The 14746-nt window shown below is 41.5% G+C and overlaps 1 protein-coding gene across 1 annotated transcript in view; it reads left to right on the top strand.

Moving 5' to 3' along the window:
• The first annotated feature begins 7648 nt into the window (after nucleotides 1-7648).
• Tiprl (TOR signaling pathway regulator) overlaps nucleotides 7649-14746 on the top strand; it is a 28288-nt gene continuing 21190 nt past the window's right edge. The window contains exons 1-3 of the mRNA XM_070034136.1: nucleotides 7649-8074; nucleotides 11866-12045; nucleotides 13180-13279. Of these exons, the coding sequence (XP_069890237.1) occupies nucleotides 7971-8074; nucleotides 11866-12045; nucleotides 13180-13279 (384 nt within the window). The 5' untranslated portion in view covers nucleotides 7649-7970. The remainder of the gene's footprint in view (nucleotides 8075-11865; nucleotides 12046-13179; nucleotides 13280-14746) is intronic.

The raw sequence follows: 14746 nt of genomic DNA, 5'->3' as shown, positions 1-14746 counted from the left end.
CTTTCACTTGAGCTCTTTAGTTGGAAGGAACAGAGACTCAGTCAAGATATGCTTGACCTAAGGATATCTGTAAGAGAGAAAGAAGCAATCTCACTTCATTGTCTCAGTTCTCGCCTTTTTCCTGTGGCTTAATCTCTGTCTTTAGTACTGTTCTTTTTCTCTTTCTTTCTCTTTTCTTCCTTTACCTCTGATGCTTTGATTCAGTTCCTTGCCTGGCACAGTAATTTTCTACGCATGGAATTGCTTTCTTCTCTTTAACTCTGCAGAACTAGAGCCTTGCTCTTGATGATCATTTCTGTGATATTTCCTTCATGTGGCTGGCTGAGTCTGTGCCTGAATTGGCTGTTTCAGCAATTGCTTCCCTATGAAAGGAAGTATCTGTTGACTCTAGAGTTGATTGTCATTATGGGTGTCCTCCTTATGGACTGCCTTTGGTATCTGTCCTCCTCTTGACTTGGTGAGGCCATTAATGCCCACCATAGGTTCCCTTGCACTGACTGAGCACTAGATCATTTATCCATTCCTTTAAATCATTTGTTGAATGACTATTGTGTCATCATTTGTAGCCCCAAATAAATTCAAGAAGATATGACTAAGGAAAAGGACCATGCCCTCAAAGAGGAATTTTGCTAAGTTAGAGGAATTTTTATCCTATATATCTTCTTTTTTTTTTTTTTGGTCCAGTCGTGGGGCCTGAACTCTGGGCACTGTCCCTCAGCTCTTCAGCTCAAGGCTAGCACTCTACCACTTGAGTGACAGCGCCACTTCTGGCTTTTTTTTCTTTTTGCTTATGTGGTGCTGAGGAATCGAACCCAGGGCCTCATGCATGCAAGGCAAACGCTCTACCACTGAGCCACCTTCCCAGCCCAAGGAATTTTTATAATGGAATCATCTCAACAGAAAAATTAATAGAGAATTGGAAGAGAAAAGGCTAGGAGGATTACAAATGGACCTAAGGCAGCAGAGAGTCTGCGGCTTTAGGGTAACATAGGTTGGATGACAAATAGCCCTATAGATCTGTGGTTTGCTTCAGCATGGTGCATTTGTGAGTTCTGTTGGGATGAGAAAGCAAGCATTGCACTGATTACTTCAGAAAAAAAAAAAAAAAGCTCTGTGTTTGTGTTTTCCCATCTGTATTATATGTGCCCTTTATCTCCCTTGAAATTATCCACAGAGAAGTTGGGATCTAGGCTAACTTTCCTGACTCTTAGAAAATTTCTTACATATCATTCCTCCAATTAAAGATTGTGAAGGGAAGGTGAATGCAAATGCCTCTCAAATTACTTTGTTTAAAATAAATTAAGCTGGGTGCCGGAGACTTATACCTGTAATCCTTGCTACTCAGGAGGCTGAGATCTGAGGATCATGGTTCAAAGCCAGCCTGGGCAGGAAAGTCTGTGAAACTCTTACTCCAATTAAACACCAGAAAACCAGAAGTGGAACTGTGGTTCAAGTGGTAGAGTGCTCACCTTGAGCTAAAGAGCTCAGGGACAGTACCCAAGCCCAGAGTTCAAGCCCCACGACCGACAACAAAATAAGTAAATAAAAAAAATAAATTAGGGATATGGTTTCATTATTGAGAGTTTAGAATCAAGTTTCCAGAAATTTCTATGCTGGAATTATATAAAATTACAGATCCTAATGTTTTGAACTTTAACTGTGTATACATGACATCACATACACACACACTCACACACACACACAAACACACACACATGAAAAGCACTGTGCAAGTTGTAGGAGCATCCTAGTTAATCTGGGTGTCTTTCTCTGCTCTCTGGTGAATGCACTAGCTTTTAAGTAGGTTTGGGAATTACCTTAGTCCGAGGTTTTTTCCAAGTTTAGTGTACATAAAGTTATAAAGTTAGTTTGCAGAGCTTTGTTAAAAACGATGACTGCCCTACTAATCAGGTATTCCTGTTACAGCTTCTGAATTAGTGGTTCTGAATGAAGCATCTGGATCTGATTTTTATCCAGCATTCCAGATTATTCTGATGCTTGAGTGGACTCTTGACCTTACTTTGAGTAACATTATCATTGAACTGGCAGGTACTAGGCCACTGGTGCCAGTTCAATTATTGTATAATGTGTTGAATGTGCCTCTTTGTAAGGCACTGTGCTAGATACTCATATATAGCATCTCATCCAGTTTTACCAGGAATACCATGAGATCTGATAGTATTACAAAATAATAAAGAGAAAAAATGAGATGAGACTTGGTATAAATCACACAGCACCAAGAAAGTGGGAAGCAAAGATTTGAACCTAGGTATTTTAACTCCAAATCCCAAATGCTTACCTGAAATTCCTCTCCAAGAGCCTTCTTAGACTTTCAACGTGAATGTTGAAAAATCCACTTGACAAAACCCAGTCCTTTTTTCCTTTCTGCTTAGCTTGGTCTGATGGGGACAGCAGTAACCCTTTGAGTTCTTCCCTCCCTTCTTCCTTCTCCTTCCTTTCTCTTACTTCCTTTACTTAAATCTTAGCCTTATCTTCTTTCATCTGTCCTTTAAAAACTCAATATTGGCTTTAAATTTCAAACTTGATCTTATGATTTCAGAAAGATTATGTTTGCATGCAAATTCCACATATGTAAATTGTCCTATTTTTTTTATCCTTCATTCTTCATCAAAATAAATAAGGAAGAAAGGAAGGATGTTTTACCATACAATATCTCTGGGAACATGGAGCATGGGTTCCTGTTATTGTTCTGTTTGGTTTTGTCTTAATATGTGTTTCCCTGGTAGCTGTTTTATTAATTCATAGTTTATCTGCTTCACTTTTATCTTCAAAAATGTTCTCTAATAATACCTTGCTCTTCTCATAAAGTTTTATAGCTTGGAACTGTTCTTTGTCCCAGGATGAATTAAGTTCAGGCTGGTCTGAATTAAAACAGATATAGTGTTGGGAAAATGGAGGAGAACAGAAAAGGAATAGGCTGGACTCCCATTACCAACAGGGGCAAGGACTGTTTATTGAGGAACAGCATGGGGCACAAACCTTTCCGTGGGTTTGGAAGTTGTGCCAAAGAGTTGGGACAGGAGCTGTTTTTCTTTTTTTGGGTGAGGGTCCTGTCATGGGCCTGAACTCTAGGCCTGGGCACTGTTCCTCAGCTCTTCAGCTCAAGGCTAGCGCTCTACCACTGGAGCCAAGCACCACTTCCAGCTTTTTCTGCTTATGTGGTGCTGAGGAATCGAACCCAGGGCCTCATGCATACAAGGCAAGCACTCTACCACTGAGCCACCTTCCCAGCCCAGGAGCTGGGTTTTTATGAGTTTCGAGCAAGGAGAAAGAGGTTAATGAAAAAACCACTAGGTCAAGGGAGGTGGGGGCTTTTTAGTTGGGCCCACAATGCAATGTTTACAGCTGGGCTTGGGTGGATTGCCCTGTCCACACATCAAACAAGTGCGCTCATACCTGGGATTTTGCCTGGCATCAGTATGCACCTGGGACAATAGCGTGGGGTCAATACTTCACATATAAAGTCTTTTCTTTACTAAGGGCTATTGCTATAAAAAGACATTAAAAATATAATTTGTAAAAGTAATTATCTAGTATATTCTCCGAGGCTTTTTTTTTAGCTTTCAATAAAGTTTTATTATAATAGTACATAGAGGACAAGTTGGAAACTATATTTCTGAAGAGAAATTAATGAGACTGGTTTCAACTTTTAGTCATGAAATCTTATAGTCTTAAGGTAATATTCGAATAAAAGTCTTTTATGTGTTTATATTTTCAAAAGTCTTGAAATGAAGGCTCATTTATAGTAAAACAACATCAATTCTCTGCAAAATGGATAGTTACATCATTGCTTAATATTACTTAGAGGCATAATGATACCATATTTATACTTACTTGTAAATCACATTTACTTAGAAATGATTTCAAATTAGTGCTATTTACATATGTTTTATAATCTTGTATGCTACCATTCCATGATATACATTATATACATGTATTATAAATATGCATAAATTTAATATTACAAATATTAACTGTTTTTAACAATATTAACTATGTTTTTAAGTTTGACTGCACTTTTACCCTAATGTTTGTCTTACTCACCCTCCTTCTTTTTTGCCAGTCCTTGGGCTTGAACTCAAGGCCTTGGCACTGTCCCTGAGCTTCTTTTTGCTCAAGACTAGCATTCTACCATTTGAGCCACAGTGCCACTTCTGGCCTTTTCTGTTTATGTGGTGCTAAGGAATCAAACCCAATGCTTCATGCATCTTAGGCAAGCACTCTACCACAAAGCCACGTTCCCAACCTTTACTCACCCTTTTTTGAGAGCATGAATGTTGCCAGGGTTCTTGAACATTTTAGGAAATTAAAACAACTTTTTTTCTTTTGGTGGTACTGAGATTTGAACTCTGGGACTTACACTTCTCAGGGAAGTGCTTTACCACTTGAGTTGTGCCTTCAACCTGGGATAAATATTTTGTGAGGATAGGTTAGAAAATCACTGGGTCCTGGGTAGTCATGGGTAGGGTGGCCTGGCACTTGTTTATCAAGGTAAGCTCATAGAAAATTATATAGTCAAATGACTTAGACTAAGAAATAAATGACTGGGGCTGAAAAGGTGGCTCAGTGGTAGAGCGCTTGCCTTGCATGCCTTAGGCCCTGGGTTTGATTCCTCAGCACCACATAAGCAAAAAGAAAAAAGCTGGAAGTGGCGCTGTGGCCCAAGAGGTAGAGCGCTAGCCTTGAGCTGAAGAGTTGAGGGACAGCACCCAGGCCCAGAGTTCAGGCCTCACCACCAGACCCAAAAAAAAAAAAAAAAAAGAAGGAAAGCAGCGGCATGCTACCTTCTATAGAAGCAGTTAGCATTTTAGATAAAATTGGACAGGTGGAAAAATATACATTTTAAGTAGGAAAAAGCAAAGCTTTTTGTTTGTTTGTTGTCGGTCATGGGGCCTAATCTCTGGACCTGGGCGCTGTCCCTCAGCTCTTCAGCTCAAGGCTAGCACTCTACCACTTGAGCCATAGTGCCATTTCTGGCTTTTTCTGCTTATGTGGGGCTGAGGAATCGAATCCAGGGCCTCATGCATGCAAGGCAAGCACTCTACCACTGAGCCACCTTCCCAGCTCCAGGAAGAAGGAGTTTTATATCACTGAAAGCATGTCTTGGAATTCTGTTATTAATTTCTGTTAAAAGAAAAGGTGGCCAGGCATCAGTGGCTCACAGCTGTAATCTTAGCTACAACTACAACTGTGATCTGAGGATCACAGTTTAAAGTCAGCCTGGGCAGGAAAGTGAGTGAGACTCTTATCTGTAATTAACCCCAGAATACTGGAAGTGGTGCTGTGGCTGAAGTGGTAGAGTGCTCACCTTTAGCTAGAGAGCTGAGGGACAGTGCCCAGGCCCAGAGTTCAAGCCCCATGACCAAAAAATTTAAAAAAAAAAAAAAAAAAGGAAAAGGTATGTTATTTTGTAATGGAATGAGTGTTCAAGATTTTTTTTTAAAAAAAATTTCTTGTGGTACTAGGGTTTGAATTCAGGGCAGGCTTCCTACAGTGGTGTCATGCCTTTAGCCCTGCCTTTTGCTAGATAACTGAAGAAAAGTCTCTTGGTTGTCCCCCCCCCCCCACACCTCTTACTATTATGACCTCCAAAGGCTGAGACAGTCTATTGAGGCGCTGTTAAAGGTAACAAAACGATTTATTAACACTATTTACACCAGAAAAGGGAGCTGCGACTAACTTGTCCTGGGCTAGCTACCCAGAAGCAAGAGCAGACTCAGCCACCAAACCTCCAAGCCTCCAATGGGCAGCCCTGGACCTTTGTTAGTTGGTCTGCAAACCTCCAAACCCCAGACCTCCAAAGCTCCAAAGCTCCAATGGGGAAGGCCCTTCCTTCCTTCCTCCCTCCCTCCCCTTGCTTGCTTTCTCCCTCCCTCCCTCCCTCCCTTCCTTCCTTCCTTCTCTGCAGGCCTCTCCACTCTCCACAGGTCTCTTTGCAGGCCTCTCTGCAGGCCTGTCCCCCTCTGGGAGGCACCTCTTGCTGTCTTTTTCTCTTCTCTCTCTCTCTCTCTCTCTCACTCCTCTCCTCAACCCCAACTCCTCAGAATGTGCAGCCTATACATAGGCTGAGCCCCTCCCCCACTCCAAATACTCTTAAGGATTTCAACTGCCACTCCCTCCCCCAAACCACCCCCTGTCCAACCACTTATTCACACCTCTTGACAACCTGCCCTGTGGGGCAGTGACATCAACCTGATGCCCTGCCCAGTGGGCAGGCTGCAGGGTGATGATGTCAGTGCAGAGCAGGCTTCAGCCCTGCTGGTTATTACAAGTTGGCTTTGAACATTCATCCTCTGCATTTCAGTCTTCTGAGTAGCTATGATTACAGACATGAGCCACTGGTACCAGGATTTTTAATTTTTTTTTTCCAGGTTGTGAGGCTTGAACTCTGGGGCCTGGGTGCTGTCCCTGAGCTTGTTTTGCTCAAGGCTAGCACTCTACCACTTGAGCCACAGCGCCACACCTGGCTTTTTCTGTGATTTAATTGGAGGTAAGACTTTCCTGCCCAGGCTGGTGTGAAACTGCAATCCTCAGATCTCAGCCTCCTGAGTAGCTAGAATTAGAGACATGAGCCACCAGCTCCCAGCTAGTGGTGCCAGGTTGAAGGCAGTTTTTGCCATTCATTTGGAATAAATTTCACTGGAATAAAAGAAATTGACCAAAATCAGCATGTTGATTACAGGAGGAAGTAATTAAATTGAACCCTAGTGTTTGTGGAAAGCCTTGTGAAGATGCAATTTTGGAAGGCATATTATTCCACGCACAGAATTTGGAGAATCTCTGTTTTTAAAAGCTTGTCACTGTTGGAGGTAGAACTGAGTGCAGGTGAGATGGTTAAGTAGTGGGTGGAATCTGTTGGGCGGGAGAAATCCCCTACCATCAAACCATCTCTTTTAAGCAGATTCAGCACCAGGTTTCCAGTGTTGTTTTCGTTATTCTGGTGTCCAGCAGACCAATCTTCAAGGATTCATTCCCCCTCCTCCCTCCTTCTTTCTTTTCTTTTCCAAAAAAAAAACAAACAACTCAGTGCTGGGGCTGGAACCTAGCACCAGGGATGAAATTTGTGATAGGCATCAATAGCAGAGGGTTTCTTCTGTTTATCTTCCCTCCCTCCCTTCTTTCCTCCCCTTTCCCCTCTCGGCTTCCTTCCTCCCTCCCTCCACCCCTCCCTCTTTCTTTTCTTTCCTACCGGTCCTTGATTCAAGGCCCAGGTGCTATTTTTGCTTTTTGTTTTGCTCAAGACTGCGTTCTACCACTTAAGCTACAGTTCCACATATGGCTTTTAGGTGGTTACTTGGAGAATGTCACGGTCTTTCCTGCCAGAGCTTGCTTTAAAACTTGGTCCTCAGATCTCAGCTTCCTGCGGAGTTAGGAGTTCAGGTGTGAGCCTCCGGTGACCGCCTTAGAAGATCATTTTAAAATCACGTCGGTGCAGGATTTCCTAAACGGTAAGGGATTACTGTTTTTTGGCTTAAACAGAAAAGAGGGCGTTTCCCCCTACCACCATTCATTGACATTCCACTTAGTTTCACCGCGTTGGGTGGTGTGTAAGGAAAGCAATAGGAAGACAAGGAGTGTCCAACTCCCTGAGCGCCTCCGGGATGACGTCACTCAGCCCCCAGGACGGCCCGCCCCCGATCACACCCCCTTCGGGAGAAGCTCCGCCCTTCGGCGTTTTCTTCCTTTCTCCTCTTCTGTACGTAGAGTCGTAAGACGTGGGTCACGCAATACAAATACCTGACCTCGGAAGCAAAAACAGCGAAAGGGCGGACAAGAAGACGGAAAGGAGGCCGGCGTCCGGGTCAGCGGGCAGGGGGCGGGGCGGGGCTCGGTATGGTAACGGCTCGGTAGCCTCGGGGGTTGGGCCTCAGGGAGGCGGAGAAGCCGGTGAAGGCCGCCCCTACCGCTGCCGCCTGTTTGCTGTGCTCCCCTCGGGCTCTTCTTAGGCCATGATGATCCACGGCTTCCAGAGCAGCCACCAGGACTTCTCCTTCGGCCCCTGGAAACTGACGGCGGCCAAGACTCATATCATGAAGTCGGCGGATGTGGAGAAGTGAGGCTCTGGGGCCCGGGAGCGGACCGGGCCGCTGGGCCGGAGCGGGAGGCGGGGCGGGGGGAGCCGGGCGGGAGGCCGGGTGGGAGGCCGGGCAGAGGCCGCCCCGGAGGCTGGGCTGCCTCTCCTGGCTTCCTCGGGGTGGAGGCTTGGCCCTCTCGGTCCCGACCGCTGATTGACAACTTGGGTGAATGGTCCTGTCCCCACTTTTGATTTGGATCGCTGGGGCACTGCCGGGGTGAAACTGTCACCAGCCCTGGGTTTGAGTTGAGCTTGTCTGTTCTGGTGGTCTTTCTCTCAGCTCCCTGCTCGACCTATTCCAGCCCCCGCCATCTTCCGAGTACTTAGTGACCTTAGGTACTAATGGCATAATAATATATACTTAGGTTTTAGTAGGTCAGGTCTGTACAGGGCATTTGAGATTATACAGAACATGAAAGACATACTACACCTGAAGGATACCTAGTTTCGTAAGACAGACAGGCAATTAAGTTACACGGAGAATAACTGTTTAGGATTCTCTGTCTCTCAGTCTCTGTCTCTGAGTGTCTCTGTCTCTGTCTCTCTCTCTTTCTCTCTCTCAGATGTTTTAAGAGGGATCAGAAACTAGGAAGTTGGTATGTCTGAACTGAATCAAAATAAAGTCTTTAGCACGGGTGGAGGCGTAAAGCCAGCGAGTAGGGAGAGTAAGCTTTGAGGTGTTTGGGATGCCCGAATGGAATCTTGAGAAAGTTTGGGGGTGGTGAGAGGAGAGTGAGAGCTGATATGCTTAAAGAACTGCTCCCTTGAGGTTGAAGAGTGAAATAAGAACTCCCAAAAGGAGTTCCAGGGAATTGAGCTTCTGGGGGAATTTTTATGCCAAACTAAAGGACAACCACTAGTTGTAATTTGATCCAGAGACACTACATTATTGATGTTCTGAAAGATTTCTTTTGAGATGATGCACAAGATAGATGGTGTTCCGGGCTACAGTGCTAGGAATGCCAATAGAAAGGATAAAAGAGGCTTTAGATTAAGTCCTTGGGTTGGTACCTAGTTGATATGGGGAGAAAGAAAAAAAAAATTCTGATAAGATTTTTTTGGCCAGGGCTGTTTGTACTCAACGGGAGCACAGGAAGAAGACCAAGTGTCAGAAGATGAGTTAGTTTGTTGAAGTGTGAGGTTTGTGGGGCCATAACATTAGAGACATTCAGCAGGAACTAGATAGATTTATCACCTTGTAAACCCAAAAAAGATAATATCTGTGGGCTTAGTTCAGGATTCATCAGCTTAGAGTTGGTACTTGGACTCTTGGAAGTGAATTAAGATCATCTATAAGTTATCCACGAGAAAAAGGTCATGAGTTGGACCAATCATATGGAACATTTGTATTTTAAGATTCATGCGGAGAGCTGGGAGTGGTGGCCAGTAAGCCCACTACTTGGAGGTCGAGGTAGGAAGACTGAGACCTTGAGGCCAGCTTGTGCTATACAGTTAGGTCAAGGCCATTTTGAGAGACCCCCCATCTCAAAAACAATGCAAAACAAAGATAAGGCTCTGGAGGTGAATGGCCAGGGAAGAGATGAGAGTTATAAAAAATGTTTAGCTTTGTAATTAAATAGAAAAATAAATTATAACATTTTGGAGACTTATTCAAAAGATTAGAAAAATACAGAAAAAATATTTTCCTTTATCACAACCACAGACGTGAATTTTTCCTCTTCGTATAACTTTGTTACATATTGTACCATATTATGATATAAAAATTAGTATGAAATTGGGATATTCATAATTTATTTGTGAAGTCTTAAGAGATGTTGTATGGTAGAATGTTATAAGGGAAACAAATGCACGATCTACAGTTTCCCTGTTATTTTTATTTGAGTATATACTTAGTCCTTTTTCATGTATTGAAAGGAAGGCATACCCTTACATCCTTAATTTTTCTGTGATGCTTCTCTCTAAAAGCATCTAAGTGAAAAAACTCTATGGTACTAAACAGAGAGATTAGGTAAAAGATTAAGGAGATGTCACTTAATAATACTTAAGGTATCCTAAGGTCTTAGGAGTATTTTCTCTTTCTATACTATAACTGGTTATTCCAGTTTGTTAAAAGGGAAGCTTAACATTAGAAATGGGGTATTTGGTTTTGTGTTTAAGATATTCTAAATTTAGAACATTTGAAATAATGTAGATAATAACTTATCTTTTTACATATATAATTGGAATATTTTGTAGGACTATCAGATTTTTCTAGATAAACTGGATAAAGCTACAGAATCATATTTATTGTTTATATTTGGTATATGTTATTCAGTAGTTAAAACCTATAAGGATCCCTATGGAATCTACCTATATCTATCTATGTTGTTTAGATAATATTTTCTGTCTCTTAAAGACAGTAAATTTTATTCAAGTATATAATGAAAGTTTGCCATCATTAATCATCCTAAAGATGTTCAATTCAGAATTTTTAGGTCCACTGATGTATTCATACATATATACACATGAACAACAAATACACAATATGTGTCCATTTTTCCTTAATTTTTTGTCATAAATCTTTTCCCACATTATTCTTAAAATACCCCTAATAGTTCATAGTATTTCATTACATGGATATGATCTACTTTGCATAACCATTTATTTCTTTATATTGGACATTAAGGATAATTTTTCTTACTTTTTTTTTCTTTTTTGCTAGTCCTGGGGCTTGAACTCGGGGCCTGGGTGTTGTCCTAAAGCTTCATGCTCTACCACTTGAGTCACAGTGCCACTTTCTGGCTTTTTTTGAGTAGTTTATTGGAGATAAGTCTCATGTGGACTTTTCTGCCTGGGCTGCCTTCAAACTATGATCCTTAGATTTCAGTCTTCTTGAGTACAGGTGTACTCACACAGGTGTGAGTCACTGGTGCCTGGCCTAATAATATTTTCTTTAACATGGTGTTTTTTTGCCTTATCTTGTAATTATAGGTAAAGCTGCTAAAAATGAGAAATCTTGTATGTTAAAGTAGCTGTGCTAGAGCACTTCTGCTTAAATCCTGCACTGTCTTCAGCATTTGTTAGAACTGAGAGTGTATTTTACATATGTTGTATTTTATAATTATGTTGGAGAATTAAGGAGAAAAAAATCCTTATAGCCTCTTTGGTCAAATGAATGGATTATTAACTTTCATGTTCTTTCATTTATTTTCCAATCTTAAGAAGTATGCTTTTTGATTTTTTTCTCACAAACCAAATGAAGAGAGGCAAAAGTGCTTTGAAGATAAATACCTGCATTCTGGAACAGCTTTAAGCATACACACTCCTTGCAACATCTGAAATTTTGAGTTAAAGTGCCTTTAAGTCTAAAGGTCTTTTTTAGCTCACAAAGTAGTTTCACTCTCACTTAAGTGATCCTTGGTCATTCTTCCTAAAATATTGTCCATCACATGTGTTATCTATCTTGTTTTTTTTATATGTCACTTCTCATGAGCTGGCATGACATCTGTTTCATTTAAGTGACCTACTCTAGTACTATCAAGATTTGATGCTGAAAGAATGGATGATGAAGGTGCTCTAGAGTTTGGTGAATATATTTATTTAGTCCATATGTTATTTAATTCATCTATTATGTAGGAATAATTAGGATGAAAATGAAACAAATGCCAACAGTGAGGAATTGCAGTTGTGGTTCAAGTGTAGAGGTCTAGCCTTGAGCAAAAAAGCTCAGAGACAGCACCCGGGTCCCTGAGTTCAAACCCTAGGACCGGCACCAAAAAAAAAGAAAAAAATATGTGATATAATTTTAATTGACTTTTGGTTATGTGTAGGTTAGCTGATGAATTACATATGCCGTCTCTCCCTGAAATGATGTTTGGAGACAACGTTTTAAGAATCCAGCACGGCTCTGGCTTTGGGATTGAGTTCAATGCTACAGATGCATTAAGATGTGTAAATAATTACCAAGGGATGCTTAAAGTAGCCTGTGCAGAAGAGTGGCAGGAAAGCAGGTGAGAATCTAGGGTGTTATGGTTAAACCAAAAAGAAAAGGATTGAAAGACTCAGCAAAATGATATATGAATGTGTTATTATACTGAAGGGCTTGTGTTATTATTAAACTTTATAATTGGTTATTCTAGAGTTAATTTTTTTAGCCACAATATTAAAGTTAATTAATCTCATCACTTGAATATGTGTTGAGTTAAATTGAAATACAATTGAGTTGAGATAAGTAAGATTTACTTTTTAAACCATCAGTGTTTTTAGTCAAGGTTCCTTAGTCAACATTACTTTCATATTCCTAAAGAAAAAAGTCTACTTGTGATTTACATCAAGTATTTTTGGGTTATTAGAGTTACAAAAATATATTTGGTAATCAAATCAGCAATTATTTTAGGCCTTTCATGAAGTAGGGGCATTGGAGGATATAAGCCTTTTTTTTTGTTGTTGGTCATGGGGCCAGGGCACTGTCCCTCAGCTCTTTAACTCAGGGCTACTTCTCTACTACTTGAGCCACAGCACCACTTCCAGCTTTTTCTGCTTATGTGGTGCTGAGGAATTAAACCCAGGGCCTTATGCATGCAAAGCAAGCGCTGTACCACTGAGCCACCTTCCCAGCCCATATAAGCCTTCTTGACATGTTCTCAAGCAGTTTGCTGACTACCTGAAAAACTGCATCAACACATAAGTAGAGATGGGGGCGAGGGGGGGGGGGGGAGGATGGGAAGGGATGGGAAGGGGAAACAAAGGAGGAGGCTACAATGCTTGATAAGAAATGTACTTATTATCTTGCCCATGTAATTGTAACCCCTCTGTACAGTATTTTCACAATAAAAAATAAATAAAAATTAAAAAAAAATTAAGTAATGTTTGTGATAACAAATTGGAAGATCTTATACTAGTGAACTTTTTTTTTTTTTTGTCAGCCATGGGGCTTGAACTCTGGGCTTGGGCGCTATCCCTTAGCTCTTCAGCTCAAGGCGAGCGAGCACTCTACCACTTGAGCCACAGCGCCACTTCCTATACTAGTGAATTTTGACAAGTATATATGTATATTAAGACATTTCATGTTATTTGTGATATATGAACATTGGTCATCTATATTTTGCATCACTAAACATGATCCTTCCCACTTTGTGTTTGAGGACGGAGGGTGAACACTCCAAAGAGGTTGTAAAACCATATGATTGGACCTATACAACAGATTACAAAGGAACATTACTTGGAGAATCTCTTAAGTTAAAGGTAAATTTATTTTACTCATATGAGTCTTGTCTTGGAAACTCTTAGCACTAGAACTTTGTAGTACTGAATCAGTTTTTTCCAGTAAGGTATTAGCCATTACTGTGTGTGTGTGTGTCTGTGTGTCTGTGTGTGTCTGTGTCTGTGTCTGTGTGTCTGTGTCTGTGTCTGTGTGTCTGTATGTCTGTGTGTGTGTATCTGTCTGTGTGTCTATGTGTCTGTGTATGTGTGTGTGTGTGCTGATCCTGGGGCTTGAACTCAGGACTTGGGTGCTATCTTTGAGCTTTTTTCTTTTCTTTTCTTTCTTTGTTTTTGTTTTCCACCTCCAGCTTATTTTTGGTAATTCATTGGAGATAAGAGTCTCATAGATTTTCCCGCCTGGGCTGGCTTTGAGCCAGACCGAAGTCCTCAGATCTCTGCCTCCTGAATAGCTAGGATTACAGATAGGAGTCATTGTTGCCCAGCTTTTTGCCAGTATTTTTAGTATTATTTTCAATTTTGGCAGGTTGCAGAACCAAATGTATAGGGCTTTATTGATTCTTTTCAAATTAAAGAAGGCCTAGTGGATTAATGTTTACTCCTTCCTTCCTTCTTTCTTTCTTTTGTCTATTTTTTGGTGGTCTTGGGGCCTGGTCACTGTCCTTGAGCTCTTTTTTTTTTTTTTTTGGTCAGTCGTGGGGCTTGAACTCTGGGCCTGGGCGCTGTCCCTCAGCTCTTCAGCTCAAGGCGAGTGCTCTACCACTTGAGCTACAGTGCCACTTCCGGTTTTCTGGTGGTTTATTGGAGATAGGAGTCTCACGGTCTCTCCTGCCCGGGCTGGCTTTGAAGCTGGCTTTGAACTGCAATCCTCAGATCTCAGCCTCCTGAGTAGCTAGGATTACAGGCGTGAGCCACCAGCGCCCGGCTGTCCTTGAGCTCTTTTTGCTTAAGGCTAGTACTCTACTACTTGAGCCACAGCTCAACTTGCAGTTTTTTTTGTAGTTTGGAGATAAGAATATAACCTTCCCAGGCTGTATTCAACTGTAATCTTCAGTTCTCAGCCTCTTGAGTATTTAGGATTGGTGGCATGAGCCACCAATACCTAGCATGTTTATTTCTCTTTTTTTTTTTTTTTTTTTTTTTTGAGATAATTAAACTCTTGGGCTAGTGATCCTCTTGTGTCTGCTTCCTGAGTTACTGGACTCCCAGAGTCTCCTATGTACCACTGTGCTTAGATTGAAATGATATTTCTTAAAAGTATTGATGGTTTCAGAATGGCTCACTGCTTAGTATAAATAGAGTCATGATCAAAAAGCATACCCGTTCTTGGTAATCATGACCATCCCAGGGGACCACACAGAGGCAGGCAGGCACAGGAGAAAGATTATTATAGGTTTATTAGAGGGGCCATATGTCCCAGGAGAGGGAGCAATATGGCATCTGCCTTTATCCAGGTGGGTAACTCTGGGGCAGTGGTGAGGTCCGAGAGCA

Source organism: Dipodomys merriami, unplaced genomic scaffold (genome assembly GCF_024711535.1).
Source record: "Dipodomys merriami isolate MVZ:Mamm:240054 unplaced genomic scaffold, mDipMer1.0.p SCAF_24, whole genome shotgun sequence".
Lineage (NCBI taxonomy): Eukaryota > Metazoa > Chordata > Mammalia > Rodentia > Heteromyidae > Dipodomys > Dipodomys merriami.
Note: the sequence above shows the minus strand (reverse complement) of the source record. Positions and strands in the feature narration are given on the sequence as shown.